Source organism: Atractosteus spatula, chromosome 1, assembly GCF_055471065.1.
Source record: "Atractosteus spatula isolate fAtrSpa1 chromosome 1, fAtrSpa1.hap1, whole genome shotgun sequence".
NCBI lineage: Eukaryota > Metazoa > Chordata > Actinopteri > Semionotiformes > Lepisosteidae > Atractosteus > Atractosteus spatula.
Genome location: NC_142706.1, coordinates 75,084,159 through 75,097,558, shown reverse-complemented (window position 1 = coordinate 75,097,558; position 13,400 = coordinate 75,084,159). Strand labels below are relative to the sequence as shown.

Genomic DNA, 13,400 nt, shown 5'->3' with positions numbered 1-13,400 from the left:
GCAAACCAAGCATGCAAGATGGTCTTAATGTCTTCCTCTCATCTGTAATGTTACTTGCGCTTTTTTGTTCTTAGAAAGAAAACCTACTGTTTTTCCAATTCTCATCTTGACTAGTATAGATAATTGCAGAACACGTACAGTATCTGTCAGAAAAAACGTTAGTTATATTTATTTATTTTATTTTATATTTATATAAGTGTCTAAAACTAGATTCAATTCTTTGGCAATTATCCTAAGTAAACAAAATACTTTTTAAAGAAAAAATTAACCGCCCTTTTTCGAATGAACTGGTTTTCTTCAGAAATGGGAAAGACTGTTTTCCTGGATGCTCTCCAGCCCTCATACAGTCATGCAACTGTGACTGGCCACCAGGCCAGTTCCCTGCTCCTCCAACAAACTGTGAGGCATTTCCTTACACTGCAGTAAAGAACTGCAGACTATACTCTTTCAAAGATGCCATATTAACACAACACAATCAAAAGCCAGGAACAGTTTAATCTATGCAGCTCATTCAGCCATCTGTTTTCATCTTCCCTGTTATTATCTGCGTAGAACCTACTGAACACTCCTGTAATCTCTAACAACCTTTCAATCACACAAATTTGATTTTCATATTGACTTTTTCTGACTTTGATTATATAAAGTATACATAATGTTCCAGCAGAAAAAAACTGAGAATACCCCTAATAATCATCGGTTGATTTTCACTGGTGCTCACTGACATCCATGGAGATAATATGGAACCAGTTATCTTCTCACAAGATGTGAAATCTGCCTTTTGGATTACTGACTTCCCGTCATTTGCCTGCCACTAATTTCAAATTTTTAAGGCTGTCGGACAAGTTATGACGCATAAGGTCATGATGCACCAGAGGCACATGCACCCATAACCATGTGACTTGTGAGGTCACTCACATAGGGCTTTTCCATAACACAGCATGCACTGGAAAATGCCTGGTCTGCTACTACTTTTCAACTCTTGACCATTTATAAGAAATAGCACGTGCTGAGTCATTCCCACTACTTTTGACAGAATGGATCATTTGCTTGGAATGTAGCAAATTCTTTAAAAAAAAAAATTAGAATCACCAATTATTGCTTGTTAACCCACCCAATTTAGAACAGTTCATTGTGTATTTACCACTGCAAGCAACCTCACAAGGAGAGAACGAGGAAGCACAAGCTTAGCATGGAAGGTTTGTGGAAGTTCAACTCTTTCTATGTCACATGTTTATTCCCAACGCAAACTCCAACCCCAAAGAAAGGCTGCAAAAAATACCTGGAGCTAAATCCAAAAGCCCACTCAGCCTAGTCCCATTTTAAGTCCCATTACAAACAGAGCCGTAACATCAACAGAAGGCTACTCTTAAGGGGAATCCTAACCATAACCCTAGCTCCACTCTGAGGTTAACATCAGGCAACTGCTCAATTCATTTTGAAATGCATTTCAAAGTAGTTATATAACTTGTCTTTAATTAAGTCACAGGCTCGGCTTTGACTGCACAAGAGGCTGCAGCAGTCGCTGTGTGGCCAGGAATGGAGAGAGCCCTGATGACAAATCTGACTTCCACTGGCTGCTCTCAGCTTCCCCACTACAGAATCCTGGTTACAGTTGGCTAATGATCCAGGTTCAAACCTGCAACACCTAGACTGCAGAGCTCCATGACCTTGGCCATAAATCTCCACCTATGATTGGAGTCTGAGGATGAAGGTTGAGTCTGGCACTGTACTGTATGTATTATTTATGTGTACATCTGTGATCTAGATATTGAATGAATCTTACATACTGTGTATGAAAAACACTGGCACATCTGATCAGATACTTATAAGTGCATCGAAGAGGGTGCTTACTTTGAAACAAAGGTACTAAACTCCTACACATAATTCTATGCAAGTATCATCATAAGAAAAAAGAAAAAATGTTTTGCAATAAATTTGTCAAAACATTGGATGAAGATCTTTAGGGAGAAATGTTGGAAAACATTTTGTAGAGATGAAATGAGTTTGCAAAGAACATGTGTAGGAGTTTACCATAAATACATGCCAAGGAATTTAGTTTCATATCCTGGTCCATTTTGTGCCCTGAAACAAAAAAGTGTTTCACCAAAGGGTTCTTTTTTTTATTAATAGAACTTAAACAAATCTCCAGGAAACACAACATGTAGATGTATATCATGTAATGATCAATGAACTGAGTCATGAGGATGGTCTGCTCAAGGCATAAAATGAAATCCAGAGAACAAGCAACGAGATGGGTGTCTATGAAACAAGAAACCCAATCCTGTACGAGTTCAAATCTGGAGCAAATTGTGCTTGATGAGTCACTTTCATTCCAAATTCAGCTGACCCTACACCCAGCATTGAAAGCTAAGGTTGGATTGATAGTAATTGACTTGGAATTTATGAATGTTGTGAGAAATTAAAGAAACAAATAATAGGGTGATATCACGTGCTGGAATGAGAAAGTGGGCACAAAAATCTCAGCCTGCTTTTTCTTCTGTTGCTATGAGTTTACCCAGCCTTTACTTCATTGCCAGTGTTGAGGCCAATGACAGGAGGCACAATGAACTGTGCAGTCATGCTGCAGATGCTGAGCCAGCAGAGGCATTGATGTAAATGGGGTCCTTGCATGTGTTAAGCTACCAATGACCAGACGAGCAAAACGGCCAGAATAGCTACTACCAATAGCCAGTAATCAACACAGGGCATGTTGGTTAATAACTGTCTATCATTTTAAAACCAGCACAGAGGAGGATTCGTGCTAGATCTTACCCATGGAGTACGTCCACTTGCAGGTCTCAAATGGAAAAACTATTTCAACCATAACTGCATTCATGTAATGTCAGCAACCACATTTATGTATTCAATTCAATCATACACACTTCTTTCTAACATTAGCATGATTTAATGTGGGGTGGCTGTTTTTCAGTCCTTCAGAGCAAACTGTAGTAATAGAAATATAAGTGGTTCTGTTTACCCAAGTCTGTGCATTGTATGCTGTCAATATAACCATGCTGTGATGTTCCATAAACTCTGCTCCAGGACCAGACTTGCAGAAGCTGCTGGGTGTCTGATCCTGTTTGATCAGAACACGGGGTGAGCCCTATGGTCCAGACATCACAGTTCAGGTCTGGGTTCCACAATCAACCAACTGTAACCATCACTCTCCATGCAGCGGTATATGACTGCCTGCGAGGCTGAACTGACTGCAGTCAGCTAGGATATCCTCAGCCTGCCATACAACGGCCAGCAGCCGGTGAGGCTGCAGTCATATCATTGTAACTCTCTGTGGACACTGGGGTGTGTGTGCGGGGTGAAAAAAGGCTTATGGCTGGACAACGCACACATTGGAGGAATCCTAGCACCGGCTCATGTTTCTCTTGTAGGAAGGTTGCTGAGGTCAGCGGTGCAATGCAGTGGACTTATACAGTAAGTGTATGGTTGTGTGTTCAAATTCCAGGGGCAATATTACTGTTGGACCCCTAAGCCAGGTACTCTGCTCAGATCCTCACTTCACAGATGTACAGTACTAGTACAGTAGAGTTGCTTCAGCAAAATACGTCAGTTAAACGGGATCAATTTTGTTGATCCTTCATAGCAAACTGATGAATGTTTGGAATGTATTATATAAACTTAAAAAAAAATCTAAATTGCACTTTAAAACAAAATAGATAAAGCTGATACACAGTAGACGACACACTCTCCTGCCAATATGAATATCAAAAGACACTGCACAGCATGTTTTTAAACTGTTGTTTTATGCGGTAAATATATAATTGAGCAGAATGAACAGGAAAAGCACTAAACCACAAACACCTTTCAAACGTAAATGGAGATGTATTTTTTCTGAGAAACTGGCAGAAAACCGAAGCCTCATAGTGAACCTTTCAACCAAACTTGGGTTCCTACAGCTACTGGATATTCTATAGCTTCCAAAAATAATACAATTTTAAAAGCAAATTATTTGCAATTGTGTTGGAAAGAAACTCATCATCTCATTGATTAGTGGGGTTTATGGTAAGTTTTGAGTTACGTGCACACTTATATTTCCATATTTACTGTTTCATCACCATAATATAACCCTGAACCTTTCTTGACTCACACTTCACAACAGGTGAGAAACACAAGTAAAGAAAACCTTTACCAGGACTGGATTACAGTTAACTTACTTCCAAGCTGTTTCACGTCATTGCAGACCTACAGCACAGTCTTAAATAGATTCCTGCACAAAGGTTAATATTCATACCCTGTATTTAAAAAAAAAAGATCTGTAACAGGACCCTTAAACGTCAGACTTAGGCAGAGCCATGAAAGCCATATGACCAGACTCTTGAATGTTTTTTGTCAGGGAAATGTCAACCTATTCCTCATTTCAAATTGTTGCAAAATTGTTTTTCTTTGCTGGACATTTTGTAGTGCCAGGTTTACCAAGCAGATTCCCACTCAAAACAACCTACAGTACAGCACACAGTTTCTTTCCATAAAGGAAGTTTAAGTAAAACAATCACTGTTTCTGGAGTACTAAATTGTCAGGAATATGAAGACACGTTTGTGTTTTTATGCTTTGTCTCAGTCACCACAGCTTCATTATTTTTCTTTACAATCTCAAGGCAATCCAACAGTTCCACAGTACTGTATATGATGTAAAATCACCATTGTTGTAAATTATTTTATGCAATAATGGGTCTGGAACAGATTGGATGGACTCTATGAAAAGAATTTAGTGGAACCTTATAGTGCAAAAGAGAAGCCATTATTATGTATTATAAGGATTTACTGGGACCTGATACTGGTCTGGACTGGCGGTCAGGTTATATACAAGTCTGCCTGAACTCCACATGGCAGGTCCCTGGGTTTCACCTTCACTGAGAAAAGCGTGATTGCATGCAAAAATAACTACTGGGATCTGCAATGCAGAATAAGATACTGTAATATGACAATGTGTCCTGACTGCAAATGAAACTGGGCCTATAGTTCTGAAATGCTTCAAGTTACCTTCTACCCATACATAGCCGAGGGTGTTTCTCATTCAAAGTCTCGGTTTTCTAATTTTCCTGTCATGACATGATTTGCAAGAAGCTTCTCCCTACTGATAAAATCTAAAAAATGAAACATTTTGCTGCCAGTTTACTGTAAAGACCAGAATGAAACATCAGGCATTAAGGAAGAGAAGCATGCAATTGATTATTCTTAAATGTTCTATGTGCTAAAGAGGTAAATTCTTGTTTGCTGGATTTTGTTTTCCAATTTCTGACCAATCTATTTCAATATAAAAGTCATTTTTTCTAACTGCTGTTTTTCTCATTTTAAGCGAAACAGGCTGCCAGTACACCTCCACACTGGGATTAAACTGATCTTTTGATTATGACGGTCATTCAGGAATACTTAGAAAAATACAGAGGCCCAGTTATTATGGCTTCACAGCATGAGGAACATAACCACCTAATAAGCTGGAAAGTAAGCATGAGAGCACAGAATTAAAATAAAAAGCCACAAGGCTCATGCTTCCTCCCTTAAAACAAACACATCCATGGGGTTTCTTGCAGAATCACTTTCGAAGAAAGAACATATATAGCAAGAAAACACGATGTGAGAGAGTTTGCAAAGGCAGGGGTCTCAAATAACATGAGATTCCAACAGTGTGAGCATTTGCGGTTGGTGGGGGAGCATTTCAGAGAGAGTGGGGTAGATGGTAAATAAATAGACAGCTTGTGTGGGCAAGCCCCTAGCTTCATAATGAGTGTTTCACTTACTGTGTAATTTGGCGTGATTGTCACGGGTACCCCGTCCTCAGTATAATGGGTCTCTGTGAAATCTTGGCCCAGCAGCTGACTGCAAGAAAGCACAGATAAATAAAAGCAGTGTGATTCTTTTTATAACTCTCACTGAATTTATTTTATTGCCAAGTAAAGAAAAAAAGAAAATTATTTTAGAGCAATATGTGTTTATCATGTTGTCAGTCACTACTACAAGACACATAATGGAAATGTCATTCACTTACACAAAAAGGAGTACTATTCCAAAGCTCAGTACATCAGCTTTTATTTCTACACTCGACTGGCAAACCACCACTGCTTTCCAAAGAAGGTTTATAGCAACAAATAAGCAACGCATTTGTTCAAGTGGTTCACACTGTAATTAAACAAAATAATTGCACAAAGAAGAAGAAGCGATCTTGTCTGAAGGTTTTCTGAACGCACAGTTCAGTGAATTGATAGATACACAATGCTGTTTTCCTCCAGATAAGATTCTAACAATAATGACAAAAACAACTTTTATGCCTTCTAATTAAACTCCTAACAGCAGGATTACAGCCTCTAACTGCCAGACTGCTCCTGGGGGGGAGGGGAATATGAAAGGTATGAACCATAAAGCCTTGATTACATTTAAAAAATACACAAAACACCTACAATGTATACAAGAATGTACACATTCTTTTTAAGCAACAAAATACACACCGATGATTAAGAAAAAAGTATGCTTCTCCACTGCCCCATATCAGATGGAAAAAACAACAAAACCCCCCCAAAAACAGACATTAAAAAAGCTGCCCTGCTCTTTGAAAAATCTGGCGGCAGAAAGTTGACAGATCAGAAGCCGGGCACGAGTTGAGAGTCAGCCCCTGAGCTCTGTTTTTCTAAGAGATGCTGGTGTAATGTCTGGGAAGAGGCCCCAGTCTGCCTCACAGCTGGCTCTGAGATCTGGAGTGGATTCACACAAGAGAACGTCAGCGCTATCGTGTCTAAGAGATGGCAGACGCAGTCCCACTCACCATCCATGTAAGGCTCTGCTCAGAGACACCAGGGGAAACAGAGGGAGCATTTACACTTAACCCAGTGAGCACAGAGAGCCTGGGATATACTGGGAAGAAAATACTACAGGGATGGGGTTGAGGTCTAAACAAAGTATTCAAGCATGATTCACATTGGCTTCCTCTTATGCCAAGCTCATTATTCTGTTTCCGAAAAAGTGCTACATTAGTGCAGTCAGACTTTGTGCATACTGTATGCAGGATGGGATGCATAACTGGGTACCAAAGCAATGATCATGGAAAGATCTAACTTTTATGTCAGGAACAGAGCTAGTCTCCTTTTATTTATTTACTCCTGTTGCATCTCCTCTGTAACTGTTTGAGCTTCTTGATGCTCATCTACTATACCTGCCTTCAAAGCTGCTGCCAGAAAGTCCCTAAGCTGTGTGCTTTCATTGTATATCCAACACAGTGATGCCTATTCATGGCAACTGGGGATCAGGTTTTCATGATACAGATACAATGAGACCTGTGTTTCCTATGTATTGTCTGTCTGACAAAACATGGAAATCGTGTGGGGATTCCCATGATGATTGATACTGGGACATGGAAGTTGTCTATAGGAAGTTGCCAGTTAAAGAATGATTTCGTAAACATTTCTGCTATCTGTCTTTCTCTCTCTCAGGGTTCATACTGGGTGCACACTATATAAAGGATCCATTTTTGTAGTTACCATGCGACAGTTTAACATCCTAAGGCTAACTCACGTCACGTACATTACAAGAAAAGAGAACTGCACATTTCCTGCTCACACTTCAAAGCTGCTGAATTCTGAGAAACACATTCACTTTGCAACTTCTGAATTGGTAGATTTGACAGGGTTGTAAAATAAAAGCACCTGACTTCATGGTTTGAAAACAAGAACACCTCACAATGTCTGGAGAAATTCTCATTTATTATGCGATGTTGTGATGTTTCGCTGTCTGTAACGAGCCCGCAGGGGCTGCTTTGCATAATTTCAAGATGGCATTGCCAATCTTACTGTTTCTAGCTCTCTGGAAAAGCAGGAGGAAGAAATAAGAACCTAACAAAAGGAGCACAGAAAACAATAATGACTTGTTTGCATTAAAGGTCACAGCAGACACGAAGCATGTGGAGACATTTGCTCTAAGACAGCTTTTCAACATCTTGCTGAACAAATGCTTCCTACAAATTACCTGTTATTACAAACAGTCTGTCTGTAATTGTTACTGCACATTCCAAACTGCTTTCTTTATTTTAGTAGGAGAAATCTGAGTGACAAGTTAAATCTACATGAACAGACGAATGACTTGTGTTTGCCATTAAAATAAATTAGTTTCAAATGTGCAGTAAGATTCCTTTAATCTGATGTTTATTATTGTATCGGCGCCATGTGCTACATAAGCATTTTGCTTTATAGACAGTATTAGGTTTAACAACATAAACATGCAAAAAGCCATTTTCTCTTCCATGACTGAATTTGTGCAGCTTGTGTTAACTAAACTTGATTTACAATGTGTGTGGTAAAATGGTTTAGCTAATCAAGAATTTCTGACAAGTTTACTTCTTAGAATAAAAGCTCCACATCCCATTGGCTGCCCAGTTGTGTGCAGCTTCATAATTTCTCTCAACAAAATCTACCTGCATCCTCAGACGGTGGTTCTGATTTTCTTTTTATGGTGCGTATCTTTTAAGAATACGTCCAAGGCACTGTAAAAACCCTGTAGAACATATGTGGGCCATTTCAAAGCCAAGATGTTCAAGTAGATTACAACAGACAGATTCATCTCCTACTAATCCTCTCTAATCATTTGCGGATTTCAGCTTTTCACCCCTCTCCTCCTGTTCTCCCTGAGTTTGGAGACCAGTCACTTACTCATTCTCAAATGCTATATGCCTATTAGGCTTCAATGCTCTCCACCCCTGTCTTTTGTTCTCCTATGCCTTATTTATCTGCTGCTGCCCTTGTCTCCCTCATAGCTTTAGAAGCTCCCCAGCCGAAACGTGTTTCTTGTCCTTACCTTTCAGCATGGAATGATGCTTTACCTGTTCCAGGGAATTACACACAATGTCAGGAAAAGGTCCGAATTACTTACAGGTAATTCTTTTAGATAAATCCATGCATTCACATAGGACTTTTCACCTCAAGGTACTTTACATACTGATGTCACTGACAGAAGATTGGCGCAGCAGAAACGTGCTGGGCTCATATTGCAGAGGTTTATGGATAAAAAAAACATTCTCTGCTATGTATGTTTGCAAGCAGCCATATAACCCTACAACTCACAACTGGCAGCCCACTGAAACTCAGCAGGTGTGAGCCTGGTCAGTACCTGGATAGGAGATCTCCTGGGAAAAACTAAGGTGCTGCTGGAAGAGGTGTTAATGGGGCCAGCAGGGGGCGCTCACTCTGCAATCTATGTGGGTCCTAATGACCCAGTACAGTGCCTACAAAAAGTATTCACCCCCCTTTTTCACATTTTATTGTGTTACAGCATGGAACCATGATGTACAGTATTTAACTGAGAATTTTTGCCACTCATCAACACAAAGTACTTTGTTTCTGTTTTTTTTTATTTTTAATTAATTAGTAAAATGTCTGGATTTCTTTTCACTTTGACATTATAGAGTACTTTGTGTTGATGAATGATCAGTTAAATACATCATGGTTCCATGCTGTAACCCAATAAAATGTGAAAAGGTCCAAGGGGGGTGAATACTTTTTATAGGCACTGTAAAGTGACAGGGATACTATATTGAAAAAAGGGCCTTACGGATGAGACGTAAAACTGAGGTCCTGACTTTCTGTGGTCACTAAAAATCCCAGGGTGTTTCTCGAAAAGAGTAGGGGTGTAACCCCGGCGTCCTGGCCGAATTTCCCATTGGCCCTTACCAATCATGGCCTCCTAATAATCCCCATCTCTGAACTGGCTTCATTACTCTGTTCTCCTCCCCACTGAGAGCTGGTGTGTGGTGAGCGTTCTGGCGCACTATGGCTGCCGTCGCATCATCCAGGTGGTGCTGCACACTGGTGGTGGTGGAGGGGATCCCCATTACCTGTAAAGCACTTTGAGTGGAGTGTCCAGAAAATCACTATATACAGTTGTGAGAAAAAGTTTGTGAACCCTTTGGATTTCTACATGAATGGCTCCTAAAATGTGATCTGATCTTCATCTACAGTAAGTCATAATAATAAATTTGTTCTTATTTAACAAACAACACACACAACATTTTACACTGTCATATCTTTATTGAACAAATGGTTTAAACAATCAAGGTCATTGATGGAAAAAGTATGTGAACCCTTATATTTAGTAACTCGTGGAACCTCCTTTATTGCCAATAACCTCAACCAAACTTTTTCTGTAGCTGGAGGTAATTTGGCCCATTCCTCTATACAACACTGTTTCAGTTCATGTATATTTATGGGATGTCTTGCTTTACTGGCCTGCCTGAGATCATGCCACAGCATTTCAATGGGACTGAGTTCAGGACTCTGACTTAGCCATTCTAAAATACAGAATTTCTTCTGTTTGAGCCACTCTGTTGTTGATTTACTCTTGTGTTTTGGATCATTGTCATGTTGCATGACCCAACTTCTTTTGAGTTTCAGATCACAGACAGACACCCTGACATTCTGCTGTAGAATTTCCTGATACAACTTGGAATTCATTGGACCCTCAATGACTGCAAGCCATCCAGGCCCTGAGGCAGCAAAGCAGCCCCACACCATTATGCTCCCTCCACCATGCTTCACAGTTGGGATGAGGTTTGGTGTTGGTATGCTGTGTTTTGTTTTCTCTTTCTCCAAATATAAAGCTGTGTACAGCAGTGCTGTGGAACATCCAGATAGTTGAGACGTGCAGCAATGTTTTTTTGGAGAGCAGTGGTTTCCTCCGTGGTAACCTCCCATGAACACCACTCTTGCTCAGTGTTTTTCTTATGGTAGACTCATGAACACAGACGTTATCAAGTGTAAGAGATGCCTACAGATTCTTAGCTGTCATCCTAGGGTTCTTTGTTACCTGTTTGAGGCTTGTACGGTGTGCCCTTGCACTGATCTTGAATACCCGATTCCAATTTCCCTCTTTTCAAGATGTCATTATCCTAGAGGTTCACATACTTTTTCCATCAATGACCTTAATTGTTTATTTATTATTATGACTTAGATGAAGATCAGATCACATTTTAGGAGCCATTCATGCAGAAATCCAGATAATTCCACAACTGTAAGTGTAAGCAATTATTATTATTATTATTATTATTATTATTATTATTATTATTATTATTATTATTATTATTACATACAGGAAGGGACCCAGTATATCCATCATTAGAGTGCAGCCCCACCCATGAGCCCCACTATACAGCAGATCGGGTGGAGGAGTGAGAAATTTGTTATACCCAGACATAAAACTTGCAACACAAGAAATTTCTTGATAGCAAAGTATTATCCAGTTTTTAGTAGGTACGATTTGTAATGGGCTCACTCTGAAAAGTAACTGGGTCAAGATATGCACAAAGGGAATTGGGGACCAAGGTTTTCAGAGATTTAAAGTATTTTCTAAACTTATCTAGTAGCTCATTGGAGCAAAAGGGAAAAAAAGTCTGTAATCTGAAGCACATCCATTAAAACATTTGCTCTGAAAGGTGCAGGTACAGTACAGTAACTGCAAGCAAAACCACTACCAAGTCCAAGTTATTCAAGTGTGCAGCAATTTAAAATTCCTAAATCGTGCATTAAGTTGGGCTGATGATGTTAAAAATAAGAGCAATATATTCACTTCTAAATCTGGCAAATAAGACATATACAGAAACACAGTGAATGTCATGCCAGTAGTGAAGTGAGGACATGCAGAGGGTGGAAACTGGAGGTAGATGTCGGTGAGATTTTGAAAGAATGGCAACTTAGAGACAAACAAATCACTGCAATAACCAAAACCAAAAATTAACAAAAAAAAAAAACTGTGCCATACTGTATGTCTAAAGTATGTTTGAGTAGGGAGCTGCATCTGTATGTGTAGGTAGCAAAGGAATGGGTAACCATTCCCAAAGGACTTTCCTCACGCCTGAAGAAGGCTCCACAGCCGAAACCTAGTGTTTCTTTTCTTTACCTTTCACAGCTTCACCTCTACCTGTGCCTAGAATTCACTGTAACAGATAACAGTTTTATCTCCTGTTGTAACATCTAGTATTTGAGAGCCCTTGAAATGGGGGCTGAACTGTAGTCCTTACAGATCATCGACAGGTTCTTCATCTCCCATCTCTAAGTGTGTACGGTATCCTTGTCACTCATACTTTCCGGTTGATTCATTTCTTACATCCTGTACCGTTTGTCTTCTGTTGGAGTGCTGGTTGTTTTTGACACTTTGTGGTGAACCACAGTGGTTATTTTATCCAAAGATAGTTTCTTAAAAACAATTTCTTGAAAAAACATAGACCTGAAAGCAGGGTGCTGGGACGGTAAATCTGGGTGGAACATTACAGTGACACCCACAGAGGAAAACACCAGCAATTCTTGGAGCCGAATGGCTCCCTTGAGCAAAAACTGACAGAAATACCGCTAAATAATTCAGACAAATTAAAGAAATTAAAGCGTCTGAGGTTTAAATAATCTTGTCGTTCAAATTATTATTCCAAAAATCGCAGGTTCACTTTAGTTTTGTCAGTTACAAAGCATTACCTAAACCACCCAGATAAGATAAGATCTTTTTCCTGCAGAGTAGGCTGTGATTCTGAATGTCTTGGGCAAATTAAAAAAAATACTTCATAGAAGTCAATAATGGAATAGATTTTTCATTAATATTGCACAAAAAGGAAATGAAATATGATTTGTACAAATAATTTAAAATGTTTTATTGTGTTTAATGAGACGGATAAACTGGCAAAAAAAGCCTGTAATGTATTATTCTTGTTTGTGTGTCTGAATTTCATATCTGAGGAGATGCAGCATCTTTTGTTAATAACGCAGAAATCCACAGTAAAATAAATTGATTCATCTTCCAAGAAAGGAGCCATGGATTTCAAAACAACAAAGAGATGAAAAGACTCAAGTTCAGCCTGCTAAAAGTTTTCTTCATGAATGACGCAGTGAAATACAAAAGAAAGAAAATACACTGAATGCATCAAATGCAGGTCAGGCCACTGGATGAGAGATGTTAAGATGTAAAAAATGAGAAACATAGATGTGAAAAGGCTCTTGAGCCCATTAGAGATGGCTGGAGCCCTGCAATCCAAATTATTCCAACACATTATATTGCCATCTTTTGATCATCTTTGTGCTGACTGACCAATTGAAGTTTAGTAAATCTAGTTGAATTAAGGTCTTTTTTGGTTTATAAAAGAGATTTCTTGTCTTCATTTTGAATTGTCTTTTCATACTCAGTTTATGTCAAAGTGCTCAGTAATGACTGCCCTATTGTGAAATATACAGTAAATACAGTATATACCTTCCTTTGCTTATTGCTATTTACCTGACCCAGTTAGATAAACAGATAAGCAAATATGGCATGCTGAAAAGAGAAGGAAAGAAACACAACGTTTCAGCTGCGGAGCCTTCTTTGGGTGTGTCACCTGGTGTCATGTTGTGTTTCTTTTCTTTCTCTTTTCACCATGGAATAAACCTTTA

The 13,400-nt window shown here is 39.2% G+C and overlaps 1 protein-coding gene across 1 annotated transcript in view; it reads right to left on the bottom strand.

The window, feature by feature from the left end:
* Positions 1–13,400, bottom strand: part of adam19a (ADAM metallopeptidase domain 19a) — a 130,529-nt gene that overhangs the window by 40,666 nt on the left and 76,463 nt on the right. The window contains exon 4 of the mRNA XM_088919519.1: positions 5,754–5,832. Within this exon, the coding sequence (XP_088775645.1) occupies positions 5,754–5,832 (79 nt within the window). The remainder of the gene's footprint in view (positions 1–5,753; positions 5,833–13,400) is intronic.